Source organism: Lampetra fluviatilis, chromosome 24 (assembly GCF_964198595.1).
Source record: "Lampetra fluviatilis chromosome 24, kcLamFluv1.1, whole genome shotgun sequence".
In the NCBI taxonomy this organism is placed as follows: Eukaryota; Metazoa; Chordata; class Hyperoartia; order Petromyzontiformes; family Petromyzontidae; genus Lampetra; species Lampetra fluviatilis.
In genome coordinates, this window is record NC_136298.1 from 9,237,641 (window position 1) to 9,256,741 (window position 19,101).

Here is a 19,101-nt window from a genome sequence, read left to right on the forward strand (position 1 = left end):
TCCCTCTCCCTCCCTCCTCTGTCTTCCTCCATCCCTCCCTCATCTATCGCATAATCAAGATATACAAAACCAGGTGGTGGGTGTGGGTGCAGGTTGGGTGGGTGGAGGGGGGGGAAGGCGTGACGTCACCACCGCGTATGCGTCGAGCAGGCAGGCAGACAGGAACCCATCTCGCAATCCAGCCAGAAAACGATGTTCTAACACTGTATAGCAGGGGTCGGGAACCTTTTTGACTGGGAGAGCCATGAAAGCCAAATATTTCTAAATATATTTCATTGAGAGCCATATAGTATTTTTAACGTATAATAAATTAAATATATCTTACTTTTAATGCGACTTCTGGTGCTGCATGGTTTTGCTGATGGCCTTGTAGTCTGGTTCATACGTGGTGAGGTTGAGCTTCATGCAGGCGTGACCCGTGAAATTTATCTTCAAAACTAATTTCTGTTTACTTTAAAATGACACAGTATTATTAAGTAATATCACAAGTATTTTAAAATCAGTTCCAAACTGATTTTTTATTTGTTTATTTTTTTAATATTTTTTTCAACTCAAAATTGTCTGGGAGCCATATGCCGTCACTGGAAGAGCCATATATGGCTCGCGAGCCATAGGTTCCCGACCGCTGCTGTATAGTATACTGTGATGTGATGCGTATGACGTATTGTCGTTCATTTAAATGGCTGTGGCAGCGTCTGTCACTCTTGCATGGGATGTTACCCACTGTCGCCACCTGTCTGTGTCTTCACATTTTCGCGAAGCACTTTGGGTCTGCCCGTGTTAATTTAAATCTTCCCGTATCAGCATTTCAAATGTTATTTGATCGAACTGGGCGCCATCAAATTTAAATATATACAGTTCACGAAGAGCATCTATAATGTAGTCACTAGCATGAATGATCATCATCATGCCATCTGTGGGTTACATTTATCTGGAGATGCTGTGGCATTTAAATATTCAAAAGAACCGACTTTGATTTTATCCTAACCGTGCTCTTGCCAGTGACGTATAAATATCAATTTAGAAAGCCTGGTCCTGCTGATAAGACCTAGAATCTCGAAACCAGTCTAGAGTTGTTTTCCTGATTGTACAAAAGCTGTTTGGTTGTCCAAATGCAGTGTGGAAAGCAAGGAGGCCGATGCTCAGCTCTGTTATTCTCACGTGTACAGTCGGGCATGGAGGCCGGACTGTTGCATTCAAATGAATCATTCATATGATCACCATCCTGAATTCCTGTATACTTTAGAAAGAAGATTGATTACGTTATTCTACAGCCACTTGCTAATCTACCGAATGAGTACGCTTATCACGGTTGGCTACGTACGATGCAGCGAATGAATTCTAGATTTGAAGCTTTCGTGACTGCAAGGATTCATACTCTTAGTTTTTTCGGTAAAGTCACGTAGGTAAAAAAAAAATGAAATAAAAATTAATAAAAATAAAATAATAAAAATCACGACGTTTCGGAGGCAGCACAAGTCTCCGTCATCAGGTGGGACCGTCACAGCCAGATTTGTTTTATCAAGTGTATCAAGTGATACAGCAAATCTGGCTGTGACGGTTCCACATGATGACGGAGACTTGTGTTGTCTCCGAATCGTCGTGATTTTTATTATTTTATTTTTATTCATTTTAATTTCATTTTTTTACCCACGTGACTTTACCGAAAAAACTAAGAGTATGCAGCGAATGAAGTTCAACACGAATGAAGGGCCCTCCTCGCGCCCAGTCGGGCATGGAAATTCGCCTGACCACAGTTCGCAGCGCTGGTCACTACTGCCAGTTGGTAAAGAGGTGGGGGGTGGGGGGCAATGGGGGGCGGTGAGATTTGCACGGGACTGGTAGTGCCATCGTTCGCCACCGGCATCGGTGATTGCCGGCATCATTCATTTCCGGGCAGGTCCATATCTCGGCGCGCCAACAGCTGGCAACCCACCTTTACCAACCCCCCAAAAATAAAGATTACGCGTGTCTATGCATTACATATACACTAAATTTCGATTTAAAGCTTTCGTGACTGCAGGGAGTCATCTTATTGGTTCTTTCGGTAAAGTCACGTAGAAGGGAAATAATAAAATAATAAAAATAAAACATCATAAAATAATTCTCACGACGTTTCGGCCACAACGCAAGCAGCCGTCTTCAGGTGAAGAACAGGTTATATATATGTACAGGCGCTATGGCCTGTCCTCGGTACCGTCAGTATCCACTTGTGCCTCAGCGAGCAAGGGGAAAACAAGGGCACTAAATCAGGAGGGGGACAGAAGAAGCCAATTCTCTACCGCGCCATGAAAAATAACCAGCCTTCCTGTGCACGCCAGCAGATTAATTATTCCCGACACCTCCCCCTCCCGAACCCCCCCCCCGCCCCCGTCAGCCCGCTCGCAGCCCACCCACCCACCCTCCCGCAGGCTATTTGCATGCTTTCCTCTTTCATTTAGTAAAAAAAAGGTCGTCGCCAAGGTGATGGGCAGCCCATTAATGAAAGCCCAAAATCAAATTTGTTACGTCTGGTGGTGGCGCGCATCTCACCGGGGGCCCCGTTGACCTTCAGAAGCGAGCAGCTGCAAGAAACGAGGACCAACCCCCCCACCCCAACACCACCATCACCACCCCCGATAAAAAAAATTTTTGTCTTCGCAGAAGGGTTGAGTCATCGGGACGCGACAAGCCGTACCAACAAAATGTTGCAGCAAAAAAATAAATAAAGGCAAAGTGTTGGGCTATCATTCGTGATGGCCAGGTCGCTCCTGAAAAATAAGTCGATACCTCAGTTGGAGGCTTTGCCTGCTAGGATCGTGGATGGTTTAGTTTCATTTGTGTTTGATTTTTGAGTGATTTGTTCACATCACCTGTACTTCGGCGCTACTGTCGTGTTTTCGTATTTCATTGTTGTCGTAAAGTTCTTTACCCGTCCCTACCGGACGACATTTGTGAGAAAAGAGCTTCACACTGCATTGGATTCCTCTCGTATGAATAAATATTCGTCTTCTTGGTTCTTTCGGTAAAGTCACGTAGAATGGAAATAATAAAAATAAAACATGATAAAATAATTCTCACGACGTTTTTATTATGTTATATTTTTATTATTTTATTATTTCCATTCTACGTGACTTTACCGAAAGAACCAAGAAGATGAATCCCTGCAGTCACGAAAGGTTTAAATCGAAAAATAAATATTCGACTTGTGATTCTGAAGCAAGGGAGGAGGAGGGGTGATGCTACGGTGATGAGCGCACTGCACTGTGAACTCGACAACCTGAGTTTGATTTCACAGTCGTGTCTAGCATCGGGCGAGCAACATCTAAACCGAACCTGCCCACCGCCTCCAACTTTCACACCTCACACGAGCCTGGTGAGGGGTGGCTGAACAACTCCCACGACGGACACAGCATTCTGTCCAGCATTAGCTTGACCAAAGGGGCTGTGAAAAGAAAGGACGCAAAGGGAGGCACGTTGAGAGTGATGCTCAAAGGAAAGGCAGAGTTTGCTAAGGTCATTGTCCGAAAGAAAAAAGAAGTAAAACTAAGGGCACGGGGCCTGGCAATTCTCCAGCATTGAACCCGAGATGCCGATATTTCTCAAATCACTTCGGGCAGACACGGAGCATTCCCCACGAGGACACGCTAATAATATCCTGTTTAGCGAGGCAGGCACAACGCATTGGACATGCCAATATCTCGGTGAATGTTAACAGCCAGACACAGGTACCGGCCGCCCCGTGTGATTGATTGCGTGGAAAAGGCATATATTTTTTGACGGGGGAAGGGGGGGGGGAGGCTTGCGTTAGATAATCCCCCAAACGCAATATTACACGAAGCAGACGCAGAGCGCACGCGGGGCCCCCCCAGCAGCCTCCAACAATGGACGCACACGTGCGGCATTCCATGGCCTGTCCCCCCCCCCCCTTTGTCGCCGGTTGACAGGCAGCGAGCAATCGACGCCGCTCGCGTTTGAGGGCGTTTGCGACCGCCGCCGCATATCTTATAACCTCACACTTTATAAGCGCGCGCGCCTGTCGTGTTTCGCTGCGCGGCGCCTCCAAACTGCATATAATAGGTCTATTTATACCTCTGCAGCTTATCCCCTATTACCTAGCGTTCTGAACGGGGGTGGGGGGGGGGGAGAATTAAACCGGCACAAGAAGCCGATGCGCTTCTTCTTCTCGTGGCGTGTCAGCGGCCCACGCTTACAGACACGCGCTGTCATTACTGCGGTGAGCCATACAGGCGGTCGGACTTCACGCCCTGCCCTCTGACCCCCCCCATCATCACGACACTGCCCCCCCCCCGCCACTCACCCACCCGAGCCATGGCCTGTCGTGCCCACGTGGGCAAGGTGCAATTGCAGCCACCGTTGCATTTCACACGTGATTTGTGAACGAGGAGCACTAATTGGACGCGCGTGAAATTGCTAATAATTGTGAGAAGTGCGAGTTAATGCACACAATCCATCCCACCAGGCTCCGATGAACGCACCAGTTCTGGAGGAAGGCAACGGAGGCTGATGAAACAGCTGAGCCCGCAGATAGTGCAAATAATAGTAATCGTGACATTCACACAAGAAAGCCTCACCGAGTCGCATTGGCGCGATTGGATCATTCCTCATCAAGGAGTGTGTTTTTTATATTCTTGTTGCATTGTGGGAGGAAAGTGGAGTACCTGGGAGAAAACGCTCGCCTATGAGGGAATAAATGCACCCAGGGTGCACACGCGGACAGAATCCACAACCCACTGCTACACCGCTAAACGCAAGACTATTCTAACGTTCTCTTAGAACGGTTGCGTTCAGTCGCACATCTGCTGCCACCTTGCCATCCCCCCCCCTGGTCACTTCGCGTCCCAGTAGGTTTTGAGAAGCATTATCTCTCCAGCCGAGTCTTAAACACGGCTCAACACAGATAATCGGAATAATTTTTGCCACCGCTTAAAAAGGTTATTGCCCATATGCATGCAAAGGCTGGGATAATAGGAAGGATAGCCACACAGATAAATGGATTATATCCAGATCAATTCTGGTGCAGGATAAGAAGAGCAGGTCGAGGGATAAGGAGCGTTTTATTGTATTTCCATGTGAGAACTCAAGCGTTCATTCAGCGCCGGCGAGCTTCTGAATAATAGGGGCCCCCCCTTGGACAACCATCACTGCCATCCCTCAGTTTCAGTGGCCCTGTCAACAGCCATCCATTAGGGCCCTACTATTTATAAGAGAGATGAAGTGGACAGCATTTTGATATTTTCGCTCTCTCTCTCTCAGATGTATTGTGACATCGCCGCGCTTTGCCGGGTGAAATGCGCGGCGGCGTTGCCGTGTGCAACGCGCCGTCGACGGAAACGCGCGTGGAACACCGAGCACGGCGGTCCGTGCAAGCTTGACGAATCGAAAACACGCGGCGCATTCGCCGTGGCGGCGGCGAAAAGCAACCGGCAGACGTCGGCCGCGCATCGCGAGCCAAGGCGGAGCAAAGGAGTTAACGCCGGGGCCTCCGAAAGTTGTCGTGCGCGCGCTCCCGTGCAATGTTTACGTCTTAAATGAGCTGCCCGCCCCCCCCCCCCCCAGCGTTAAGATTTATTCGATAAATAAATAAATGGATGCCTTTAAAAATGGTTTCCTCACAAAGGCTGTCAATGTTCGCCGTCAGGTCTCATTTTCGACGGCCGTGCACTTTTCATCCATGCGCAAATGGCGCCCGCGTTGTCACGAGGCTGTGCCGTGCCTCGTTATTGCGGCCGCCACTGTGAGTGCTCCCCCCCCCCCCGACCCGCCACTTATGATTACCTGGCTGTCAGTTCCCATTCTCCCAACAACCCGTTAACCTGTTTAATTACCTCGTTAGCATAATGGTGGTTAATCAGCGCTCCGATGAAATTACGGCTCGCCCGTGCCGTCCACTCCCATGGGAGAGAGAGTCCTCCGTTTCCCCGCGGGTGCCTGCGTCGCGCCCCGCAAATCCAGCGCTGGCGCCGCCGCGGTTAGGGTTCGTCCCGTTAGCGCGCACGCTCTCATGCTCTCTCTCCGCCACTCTTAGCCTTCCTGCACCCCCCCCCACCCCCCGCCCACCCCCCGCCCACCCCCCCTGTTAATTTTGGCAGTCGGAGCAGAACCAATTTCCATGCCCAACTCCTCCGTCGAAACAGGAGTTTTTGTGCGCAGGCGACGGTTTGAGTAAAACAAAGCTTTGCTACTTGCTTGGCGCAAGCGGGCACCTTTCCATCAGCGGTGCTGGCTTCCTTTTTATGGCTTCCAGCCATGAAAGTAATAGGTTTTTATTGGTTTGCATTTTGAAATTGGATTGTTTCACTCTGTTGAACCTGCGCGTGCTCTTTAGTGCGCGGACTGTGATACGCAGTCCATGGGCGTTAACCCTCGTGGCACCGCTAGCCGCATTTTCTTTTCTTCCCCCCCCCCCCCACTTTAATTTGCACCTTCAAGGGGTTTTTCCTTCGCCATTGCGCCACGACTTGAACAACCGCAAACACAAAGGGCCCGTTTCTCCTGCGGGACCATCAGATGTGCGTTTCAACGCGTTCAAGCGACCGCAAGGCGACGCAGGTGAGCCAGCTCGCAGCTCTGCCTGGCTTAGCGTTGAACCTCAATTCGGAGCAGACGGGTGCCGAGGCAAAGTGTTAAGAGCAGCGATGAACGTTGGGCAGATGGGGGGGGGGAGAGGTTGACAGTGCGAGGGTGCGCCGGCCACGCGGGATTCTGCCTCGACCGCACCCCTCAAACGCCCCCAACAACCTCCCTTCCCCGCGGGAGGCTCGTGTGTCATAGCCTGGATGGATTGATTAGGTACAGATCTCCAGTGACACAGGCCAGAACCACCCCACCCCTACCTCCCATCCTTCTGCTGCACCCCTCCACCATCATCATCCCTCAAGGGTCCACTTATGGTGCCCATATTGAGTGGCTCCATGCATATCCCTGCCTGCACATCCTCCTCCCTGTCACGACCCTGCCGCTTCTCCCATATTCTCAGTCGCCACCTGCAGCCTCTAAGCTTTGATGTATTTACCACTTGTTCCTGCTCGTAGTATTGTTAAAGGGCATCCAAGCAGTTGTCCAGTGCCCATAAGGTACAAGTCAAAACGGTTACCCACACTACTGAGTGAGAGCAGCACTCATTTTGTTAGTTGCAATTGAAGCTAGTTGTAATTACTGGCGAAACGTCGTACTCAGATTGTAAATGCTGTGGCTTGGCTCTCCAACACACCGGTGTGCTGTACTCGTGACGAATTGGCCACGTTCTGTTTACGTGACAAACCTTACACAATTTGGCTGTGTTGGGTGGTGGCGGTTTTAACGACGCAGTTATATATTTACGCGATCTAACTAAAAAAAAACAGTGTTATGGATGTTCATTTTCTTTTTCCAATCCTGACACGGTGGTGGAAATTGCACAATCTACGAACACTCCGATGAATTGGCTACGCACGGTGCGAAAGAAGTTCAACATACATACATACAAACACTGAGAACACACGTAGGCTAATGGCATCATTCCACAGTGCATGAGAGTGAGTGGGCTTCAGCAGGATACGTCAATTGATGGTCACCCACAGTGATGTAGTGGCAGGTAAGGAATAGAGAATTCATCCAAGAGGACATCGAACCGTGAGCAATAGCAAGCATCAGCTCGTGTTAAGGATCTAGGTGGATTGATCACCCTCTCTCACGACCTTCCGCTGTTCTCTTAAAACCCACTTATTATCTATAGCCCACCCTTTCTACTCCTCGTGTTGTCCTCCCCACTCGTACTAACGCCTCACCCCTGTCCCCAACTCTCCATGGGTCACCCAACATCAAGCCGCTCATCACACTTCCATCTTCGTTTATTCCACGCGCAGCGTCACCACCACCGACCACTTCATACCACACTTATCTCATCCACTCATCTCGTTTCATAATCTTGCCAACCATCTTGTACCATAGTTGGATTTAACCAAGGCACTGTACCCCATATTCTTAGGTTTTTTCGGTAAAGTCACGTAGGTAAAAAATTAAAATAAAAATTAATAAAAGTAAATAAAATACAAATAAAATAAAAATCACGACGTTTCGGAGGCAACACAAGTTTCCGTCTTCAGGTGGAACCGTCACAGCACGCTTGCTGTATCATTTACTTTTTATTTTATTTTACTTTGATTAATTTTAATTTTTTACCTACGTGACTTTACTGAAAAAACCTAAGAATATGAATCCTTGCAGTCACCAAAGCTTCAAATCTAGAAGCACTGTACCCCGTGAGATAAAATTGATACATCGCGGTATCGTGAGAGATGGCAAAGGCGTGGTGGGTGGGGGGGCTTCATCCAGCATTGGATTGACCATAGCTGACAGTGACAGTGGGGGAGAGTAACGAGCCGTGTGGCCAAGCACAACGCTTTGCCGGTTCCCGTCTCATATGAAAAGGCGTGCAGCCGTTGGGCTGATACGTCACGTTCGGTTTGCATATCCACTCCACCACACATCAGAAGGTGGCACCATCCATCTTCAATTAACGATAATTACGTTGTAGCTCTTGCAATATTCAGTGATATCAATCACGGGGAGCTCTTAGAAATTAATAATGGAATGTGTTTGCCGGGCTTCTCTGTTCATGCAGATGTTTTTGTTATCATCATCAACAAGTCAACATCATTAGAGCACGTGTTGTTTTTTTTGTTCATAAACACAAGCAATTTGTGTGTTTTTTATCATCCGTAATCCGGGCGCAATTTCCAGCAAAGCCATTTTGTGGCCGGGTGCTCTATTTGTACAGAGAATTAAATCTTGAAATAAGCGCTTTCAAGACGCGGAAAAGCGACGACAAAAACAGCGCGGATTATAATGGACGGCGATTAGCAACTGATGGCATTCATTACGGGGAGAACAATAGGCGGATGCAATCGTGACAGCCGCGAATAATGCCACGGATGAGCAGTTTAAATGCCACAAAGTAAAGCTTGTCAACAATTACCGAGTCATGCGTTTAAAAAGGGACAACAACATCCCAAACCCCCCCCCCCCCCCTTTTATACGAACTAACAACGTGATTTTTTTTATTGTCGATCGCTCGTAATATTACAAATGAGGGGCTCCCCGGAAAACAACAACGACGACAACTTGATAACCCACAAAATATCATCGTCCAGCAAGTAAGCTTTTGCTTAAACTTGGTGGCGGACTTGAGTGCCATTAAAATTCAAGGGAATCATCAGCTTTCACCATGCGACCATCTATGGGAAGACAATACAACAACAACAACATAAAGGTTGATCGAGGCGGCCAAGTGACGAGTGAGCAAGCGAGAGCGAGCGAGCCACGACCGAGGGGCTCGGTTGCCCCCGTCGTAAGATGGACACGTGGTAGAAGAGTGCCGACGTGGATAGCAATCAGCCCGAGGGCCGAGCGCGCTCTGCCAGGGCGGATCGGGCACGCCGAGGGCAAGCCGAGGCACGTCGAGACACCTCGCTGCTCATCGTCATTCTGTGGCTGTCACGGCACTGCAGCGTGACCGGAAAAGCTGCTCCCATGATTAATCATGGGTCCCGCAAGTCTGCGCTGGAGGGCTGTAAATCAATTGGCTATTGGTTGATGTAGGAATTGTAAATATCCAGAGGTCACCGGTTCGGTTCGATCCGATCTCCTGGCACGACAGTTGAACGGATGGTGCAAGTTTATTTCATACCTTCCCTACTCTCCCCCGGCATCTGTCCACCCAGCAGAATGAAAGTCTACACCACAGTCAGTCTATCAGCGGGTCACACGCGGTGGGGGGTAATGTATGAGTACCTACCACACCTTCCAAATTGTCAGGCCAGTGTGCAAGAGTAAGACAATTGCCTCGAGAGGGGCCCCATCGAATACAGCCTCTTTCAAAAGCAGTGGCACGAGCAAGACATTGCAGGGCTGCACCTTCACCTTTAATGAATCGTCATACGTTGTGTTTTCATATATTCTCCCAAGCCCCTTTCGTAAGCGAGATGCAGGTATGCATCTTGGACGGGCGATTGTCTGGTTAAGTGCGTTCATCAATGCGCGATTAGTGGAAGTGATATAATGTATGAGCAATGGACAACGAACATCGCGACACGAGCTGAAAGGTGCACCGAAGAAACGCGTGCGAGAGGAGCACCCGCACGGGCCAGGGAACAAACACAAATCAGTGCGATGACGTGTACACGTTGTGCAAAGGAGATCACGTGGGTTTGGCCAGCACACTCCCCATGGCTGGAGGGGACGATGGGCAATAGATGGAGACTGACTGGGGGATAGGATGGCAGTCGAAACGGCGAGAACACGGCCGAGACGACACCCACTGCAGAGACGAAGCAATTAGAAGGGCATACAGTGTGTGCAGGAGGGCGATGAATCGTGGCTCCACAGGGCCGTCAGAAACAGTGAGAGCGTGGGAATGCCTTCACACAGCAGTGGATAGGCAGTGGCTGATGAGTTTTTTTCATATATATATATAACATTGTATTTCATATGAACATTCAAGGGATTCAAGCCAGAGGAAGGTTAATGTCACATGACGGTATTACAAACTTCGGATGGGGAGTCGGTTGTGTAGGATTTTTCTCCGGCCCTCCACGTTTAGGAAACAATGTACGCTTGGAGCATGTGGCTGCTATACATTACCAAATGATAAGCCAGTCGCTTCTGAAAAAGAGCTACATAGCTCAGTGGGGGCCTTACCTGGTAAGATAAAGCGTAGTTTTAGTAGTTTTTGACTTGAGCATATCGCCACAAGACAGAGAGGGAAGTGGAAATGAATGACGAAATGTGCAGAGGACACCAACGGGCTATCTGCCCATGGAACGTGATGATGATGATGACGATGATGAAACTTGTTCGCATGACTAAATACAATATACACATTGCATTAGCCGTGAGAATTGTTCACCACAGGTAACTAATGCACTGAAAGCAGTTCAGACGCAGCTTCTTGTGACATTGAGTACAGTGTTACGCGCAATGCAAAATGCAAATCAAGCGTTGACTTTCCCGTAAGTGTTCCGTGTGATGTCTGCAACAACAACAAAAACACGAAACTGGAACGTTTTGATTACAATTCGGATGTACCGTACCGAGTACCGCCCGAAAGGGCAGCACCATCTCAGTAAACTTTGTACAAAATAGAGGAGGAGGGGGGGCACTGCAGGCAAATCAGAGGGATGTGTTTGCCACATAGGTGGCTCAGTGGCAGAGAAAGGCAGAGATGGTGGCGTAATGCGCAGCAATTTAAGATCTTTCACAGCCGTGAGACAGCCAGTCAGAAGCGGGGCAAGAAAGGAAAGGTTTGCTGTGTCCGGACTTGAACATGAGATGGGGGAGTTCACGACTGGGAACAGCCGGGGGGGGGCGGGGGGGGGGGCGGGGGGGGGGGGCGGGGGGGGGCGGGGGGGGGCGGGGGGGGGGAGGTGGCGACCGCTGCCGTCTCACCGCTGGCGTCTTCGCTGCCGAGCCCCATTTGTGATGAAGATGAACGTTTCAATTAGCGCGCGGCGAGAGAGCCTGCAGGGAGGGTTTTTGTAGCTACACCAAACAACCCTGCCCGCTGTGGACTTTGAAGACACTGCGATATCGCCGCACAGGAGCTTGTCGACACGTGGCAGGCCCATCGAAAGAAAGCGTGAGGCCCCCTCCTGCACGTCATGTTGGCAGGACCCCCCCCCCCCTCCCCATCACATACTTACAACAATTTTTGTGTCATTTTTGGAGGGGTTCTCATCTTTGAGGCCCCCTCTTCTCACCCGAATCCCCCGCCCCCCCGTGCACTTGTCCACCCTGCGTGTCAGCGTGTTCCGGTGTCATCAACATTTTAACACAACCCTTAGCAAAGCGGCAAAAAAATGTCCAACTGAATGAAGAGTATTTATTTATACTGGAGGAATCCGATGAGCTTTGAATATTTATTTTAACAGATGTCCAGTCGGAGCGGGTGAGAACGTTTCAACAACAAACAATACAAAAACGTGATAGGAGTACAAGAATGGTAAACAAATCACCCAAACACATGCAAATACAACACCAAACCACCCCCATCCTACCAGGCAATGCCACTGGGGTATAGGTTTATTTTTCAAACGCGATCTGGCCACAAAAAATGATAACTCAACAAAGTGGCCCATCATTCGGCCATTTATATGGGTAAATCAGCTCTCCAAAAAAAATGTATATTTATAAATAAAATTAAAAGCCACCGCATCCGGGAAAACATCCACCAAGAAGATGGAGCGAACAAAGAAATGGGCACGTTGGGCAGGTGTTGGGTTGATGAGTGTATCTCTGGGTCGTGCGAGATAGCAAGGGAGGTTGGCGGAGGCTTTGATTCAGCAGTAGACTGACCGTGGCTGATAATGGTGATGGTGGTGATGATGATATCATGGGACCTTTTCGTCTGCTCACCCGGAGCTACAAATGCTCTGATAGGTGCATTGCCATTGTACCTTTCGCCTTTCGGCATTCTCTGGTCAGACACGGTTGAACCTAGGCCCTAAAGAAGGCTTCTGTCTCTGGTGTAGGCCAATCGGTTTCAAAGACAATGCCTATATTAGCAGAGCATGTTTGTTTGCATGTTCACCACAAGTCCGTGTGGTTAATACAGACTTGATTCCTTGCCAAGGGTATCTACTTGCAGTTTGAACATCTTAACACCTCCTGTTTTATTGCCAGAAAAGGGTAAAAACCTATTCTTATTTTTCAATGATGATGATGATGGTGATCTCCACGGAGCCACTTGGCTAATCACACTGACCCACTCTGGCTTAAATGCCGAGAAACTTCAAGGGACACCCAGAACGAGAATGCACTTCTGCTGTGATCGCGCCTGCACAAACGATTTTAAGGCCAGCTTCAATTTATGCCAAACATAGCATAAAAACATCGAGATTCCTGTAAATGTTTTAAATGGCCACCTGCACTGTGGGCATGAATTCTGTTTAATAAACAGGCCGTTTGCTGTTTTAAACCTATTGCCGTTAAAAATTGTTGTTTGAAACAGAAATCGGTGATATCAATCTTGATTTGAAGCTTTCGTGACTACAGGAATCCATACTCTTTGGTTTTCTCGGTAAAGTCACGTAGTGTAATTTTGTGTAAATAGAGAACAACAACAACAACAACAAAAGTCAAACAAAACCCCTGCGGGTTATGTATGTGGTTGACATTCGTTAATTCATTCCTTCAGGTGAACATCTTTAGCATGCCTGTTCGGAGCTTAATGTTCTGCATAACTTAGCGCCGTTCTTATTTACAGCACATCCGCCAGTGTCTGCGACTGTGGCATTATTTAGGGCAATGAAGGAAGAAATTAAACACCCCACCCTCCCCTGCCACCCCCCCCCCCCCCCCCGTGCCATAATTACCTCTTTTCCTCCTCCCTTGCAGCATCTACAATCCCAACCGTGAACGCGTGTTGTGTAATCGCTGCGAAGCGCCAGTTACGCATGTTTCGTGTGCTCTACACGCAATACATAAAAGCCACCGTCTGAGTAATGAGCATCATCTAAAGCCCATCGTTCGCACCCCATTCCCTCCCGCCCCTCTAGCACTAACCCCCTGCTGCTGCTGCTGCTGCAATGGACGGATTACCTCTGTGTACCCCACCACATCCCAAAGTGTTCCGCAGAAAAATCTCCCCTGGGTTTAGTCAGGTGAGAACTGACTGCGACCAACGCCACTGCCGGCTTGCCCAGGCACGGGCATTCAATCACCGCGTGTGAACCTGCGTGCCCTCGTCCCCACGTGGCCTGGCCATGCTGCTCACGTCCAAAACAACTCACTTTAAAAAGTCCTTGCCGATTCGGCAAAGCGGAAAGGTGTTTTTTATTTTGCCACTTTCGTTACACTTTTTGTTTCTTAATTTCCACAGCGTTACCCTGATTGACCTGTTGCAGGGCATGAGGTGAAGTAGACAATGGCAGACACTGGCCCTTGGAAGTGTACATAACAGAACTACCTCTGAGATTCATTCAAGTGACGGAAGTTGCGGGACCATTTTTATTTTATTTTCATGCAGTCATTGAAACTCGCATTCGAACCAAGGATCTCAGCTGTGCGCTACGACCCCCCCCCCCCGCCTTGTTACCGAGCACTTTAAAAAAAGCCGTGAACATTTGAAGCGAAAAAACATCATAACAGAAGCCTGCTGTTGATATGCAGAGACTGCGGGCTCAGCTGGAGGAATGATACAGCAAGGCAGGTGGGGGAAGATGAGATGAAAGCGTTTGGTGGGGGAGGGTGGGCTTGGTGTTTGCTATTCCACGGTTTTACAAGTAGCGTTGCCCTGGATTGTCCCGCTAAGGAGAACTCCAGCAGCCAGCGGCGAGCTCGTACTTGAGCGGCGAGCGCAACGCGGACGCGCTAACTTACGCGGGGATGCGTGTTGCAAGCGCAAGCGATCGCACCCCCAGTTTGACGCCGCCAACCTTCGCTCGGATGTTCAATCCACGCGCGCGTGCTGGCGCGTGCAACGCGTTTTGTTCGTGGGATTGCAAAGGGCGTTGCTTAAACGCAACTCGGGGAAAAAAATCACGGGAGAAAAAAAAATACTGGCAAAATAACCGGGCACTGTGGACGTGTTGAGGCAGGTCCACAACACCCGGACAGAAATGCAAAATTCAAAACGTGCCACAATCTAGAGGTCATGGTGGCAAATAATGCTGATGCCATCAAAGGATGATGAGCTTCCTGCAGTCCAGGAGGCCACGAGTGTCCGCGAGGCAAGTAATAATTCATCAAATCCTAGCCCCCCCCCCTTTCCCTCGCCTGGAGCGGGTCAATCAATTCTCTAAATTCTGGGTCATGATTTGATTCGAAAATCAATATTTTTGTCCCGTTTGCGTTTCCTGTCTTGCACGTTCTAAAATGTTCACCCATTAGCCTCGACACAACATTTTCGTACAATCTAAATAAAGTGGATATAATCAATTGTGGTACACGATGTTTGTACCATGTCCTCGATATGATAGTAAACCACGTGCATTAATGCCGTTGCATTTTTTCAAAGTTATGGCTCAAGATTCCAATAGAGTGAAGGGTGGTTTGGCAAGTTGAGGAATGGCGCGATGGAATCACGTACATGCTCTTGGGACACAAAACTTAAGAATAAGAACACCTTGAGCATCAAGATCGATTGTGATGTACTGCCCCTGCACTATAAGTACGCATGTTCAACTTATTTTGAACCGTACGTAATCAACCGCGCTAATCGGAGATGCGTGACAAGGACGACAAACCAAACACAAAAAGCAGTTCCAGATAAATGAGTTTTCAATCCAGATTTAAAAGTACCATGGCTCCAGTGGCTTCCTAACACTACAGGCATCTTCAGGAATTGAAGTGTGGGGTTGCCCGCAGTGGTGAGGCAGAGAAATCCTCCACAAGAGGTCCATCCCTAACGGCCGAGCTCGGATTACGAGTCGCCACGACACCGGCCTCACTCCCCCCCAATACGTCGTCGTAACTCACAGTTGGCGACCGTCAGGATGTTGCAGTGGTAGGAGAGCACCACCAGCGTGGCGAGCGAAGCCCGCAGGCCGCCGGCGCGGGTTCGCGCCATCGCGCGGGTGTCGAGCGAATGTGTGGACGAGCGGGGCCCCCGGCTTCGTCGTCCCGCTCGCTGGTCTCCCGACCCGAGTTGTGGGGCCCTCACGTAGATCCTGAAAAGGGTGCGGAGGGGAGAGGGGAGAAGAGAATAATAAATAAATAAGACGTGGGTACAAAGCACTGAGCAGGCGTTAGCGGTATGCACGTCACGTGCGTTTTTTTTAAGGCAACAACGACAAAAAAATTGACAGATACCGTGCACATTGCATGGGTTCTGTAACACTTCCATCTGGCGACATGTTACAAGAAAGATGTTGTAATAAATGAAAATATTATTACAAACAACTCAATGCTCATTTCCACAATAAGGGTCTGGATTTTTAAAGGGAGGTCGGGGGGGGGGGCGGTAGCGAGTGGCAAAACTGTTTCAATCAGAGTCGAATTTCTCGTGGAATAAATGTTGGGGTCTTCCAAGGCCCAACCCACTCAGAACTTGTCATCGCGAGGGAAAGTGGTGGGGCGGAGACATTTTCTGGAGCTCAGCCCCAGACAACTGCAGTGGGAAATTAAGCCATTGTATGAATACAGAATAACACTCCTAGATGCTAAGGCCTGTATTTGTCTCCATCAGCCGAGGGTGCCGTGGCCATGTAAACATGATTTAACTTCATTAACTGCCGTTATTTTAGCACCATTTGTCAAAGTCTGCACACACGCATTTAGGAAAATAACCTCAATTTAAATGCTAATTTTGATACATACATTTCGAGGCTGACAGATGTGCTAGAAAATGCAAAAAAGATTTGCGGCGGAACTAAAGAGGAGTTGCTTCAAATTGACAACGCGATTGTCCTGGAGGTGCGGCGGACAATTATGTGCTATGAAGGTCAGAGTGCCGCTTCGCATCCGAGGGTCAAAGGTGAGGCAGCTACTTTCCATGGGCCCTTGGGTCATTATCAGTCTCTTTAGCTCTCCAAATCGATTTTGGCTGAAGCGGAGCACAATGCGCGCTCGTGCAACCGTTGGCTTCTCGTAAATAACGGTGGCGCATCCCCACCACGTGGGTTTTCGCGGTTGCGCCATGTGGGCTGCCGGACGTGGCGGTCGGGATGTGCCACGGCGTTGTGGGGCACGGCGTGCGACGTTTCGTCCCCATGTACGGGGAGATTATTTCAGGAACTGATAAACACATCGATATTGTTACCACGTGCCAAACCACGTGCGGTACAACAGGTAAACACACCAGGCAGCTACACTTACACACCTCACTCTCTCTCCACATGTTTTGCTGCCAGCACACGGAGCGGACAACACGTGGTTCCAACTTCAAAACACATCGGAGAGCTGCAAGCATCCCATTTTCTGCATTTTCGCTCCCACTAATATGAATCTTCACGTGTTATTATTTTGAGGACTTATTATCCACCCGGACATTGATTCATGTCGCTGCCTTGGCCCCTCCACTGTGCTGCTGCACTTGTATTTTAGAACAGCCGCGCATTGTGCTGGGCTCTCCGGGGAAAAGCGTGCGTGTGACGAAGTGCCCCCCCCCCCCCTCCGTGACGCGCAGTAGCTGCCGAAAGCTCCCTCTCACCCGACGATGGCCCTCACTAGTGGCAGCATGGCGCCTGCATGTACAACCTATAAACGCGCAATTGCCGCAATTACACGAGACGACCACTGCATTTAGGGCAAAGCAGATCGCATCACAGCCTAAACGGCAAAAAATAAAAGGAAATCGCAGCTCGGCCGTCCTGCGGCTTTCGGCGGGATTCCTGTAAGTGAAGGTACTCATTAGCGCCAAGACGTCCAATCTACGCTGCGGTCTGAACCGCACTGCCGTGAGTGTGACGCACGTCCTCGTGAACCGGCTCATTAGCTCGGGCGTCCGGAGCCCTTTTAAAAATCCTTTATATTAAGTTCACTTGCTTGCTTGCTTGCGTGCGTGCAAATCTTTTGGTCGTTTTTTAACCCACTTCCCGTGATCCAATCGAGCTGACAATTTCGACACAGACTCGTTGTGCGTGACAATTAATTTTCGTGAGAAAAAGATTTCCAAAATGTTACACTGTTTAGGGAATTTTTTAAAAATATTTAATTACCAATTGCTTAATGCTGGCAGACAATCATCTGACCCATAGGTGGCAGCCATCTCAAGCCAGAGGACGAGTGGACTCCAGCCGCCACGCATATAAAGGATTTATAGTGAAAAACTTTGTTTTTACGGGTTAATTTTCACATCCTCCGCTCAGAACCACTGTCTTCTCCTCGACTTTCCTTGCGCCATCTGCTGCTGCCGCTGAAACTACCTCGACTGTGGCACATTTGCACAACAGGGCCTTCAAGATAGTTCGTTAAATTAAACTCTTTGCTTTTCTTCCATTAGAAGCTGCAGAACCAGCCAGCACACTTTCCTTAAAGCGAATGGGCATAAATGGAGCGCAGTGCCTCTGCTGATTAAAACAGTTGCGCTTTTCCACATTGCCGGTGTTTCTAACGGTTCTTCATTCCTTTGCCACAGATTAATCATCGTCATCAGTCAAGACCTATCCACTGCTGGATGAACGCCTTCCCAAGTTGCCCTGCACACGAGCTGATCTCCCATCATGCCATCATGTCGTTCCAGCAGGGGATCACCCTGTGGTGCTCAGAGCAATCTGTAGGGCTTCCATTTGCGATTTGCCGATTTCACATTCCCCATTGCCTACGATGACATCTGCAACCGGTGTCGTGTTACGATTTCTTTTCCTTAATCGTTTTGCTCAGGCGGGGGTTCTAGCCATAAAGGTGCCATGATCCTGGCTTACCAGGAGAATGCGGTATAGATAATGTAAATTCCACCTAGATTTGAAGCTTTCGTGACTGCAAGGAATCATCTTCTTAGGTTCTTTCGGTAAAGCCACGCAGAAAGTAAAATAAAATAAAAACAAAAATCACGACGTTTCGGAGGCAACACAAGTCTCCGTCATCAGGTGGGACCGTCACAGCCAGATTAGCTGTATCAAGTGAGGCAATGATTCAAGATGTAATCCCTTAAAAGCGAGTTGAGGGATTACATCTTGAATCATTGCCTCACTTGATACAGCTAATCTGGCTGTGACGGTCCCACCTGATGACGGAGACTTGTGTTGCCTCCGAAACGTCGTGATTTTTGTTTTTATTTTATTTTACTTTCTGCGTGGCTTTACCGAAAGAACCTAAGAAGATAAATTCCACCTGTTCCTTCTGTATGGGATCGAGTGTTGTCCCCTCTCACGCGTGTATTTCCTCCCGCATGTAAAACAGTCAATGATTGGCCAATAAACACCTTAGCATGTATAGAGGATCGCAGAGCTTGGTGGAGAATTTGGAGGCAGCTCACCATATGGCTGCTGCTTATCTATGGTTGCACCTCTCTCTTCAAGAGAGTTAATATTGTACACATTACAAGTTGAAATGATGATTTTTTGAGTGAAATTTTTGGGCATTACCAACCCCTTTCATCCACATTTTGAGTAGTTTACAAAACGTGTTCTGTTTAATTTCACTTTGCATCCCACTCTTTACTGTCCCACTATAATACAACGG

The 19,101-nt window shown here is 48.8% G+C and overlaps 1 protein-coding gene across 9 annotated transcripts in view; it reads right to left on the reverse strand.

Annotated features, from left to right (window-relative positions):
- LOC144941126 (receptor-type tyrosine-protein phosphatase delta-like) overlaps positions 1-19,101 on the reverse strand; it is a 613,380-nt gene that overhangs the window by 236,864 nt on the left and 357,415 nt on the right. For all 9 annotated transcript variants that reach the window (XM_078867646.1, XM_078867648.1, XM_078867645.1 and 6 more), the window contains one exon: positions 15,457-15,647. In XM_078867646.1, the coding sequence (XP_078723772.1) occupies positions 15,457-15,647 (191 nt within the window). The remainder of the gene's footprint in view (positions 1-15,456; positions 15,648-19,101) is intronic.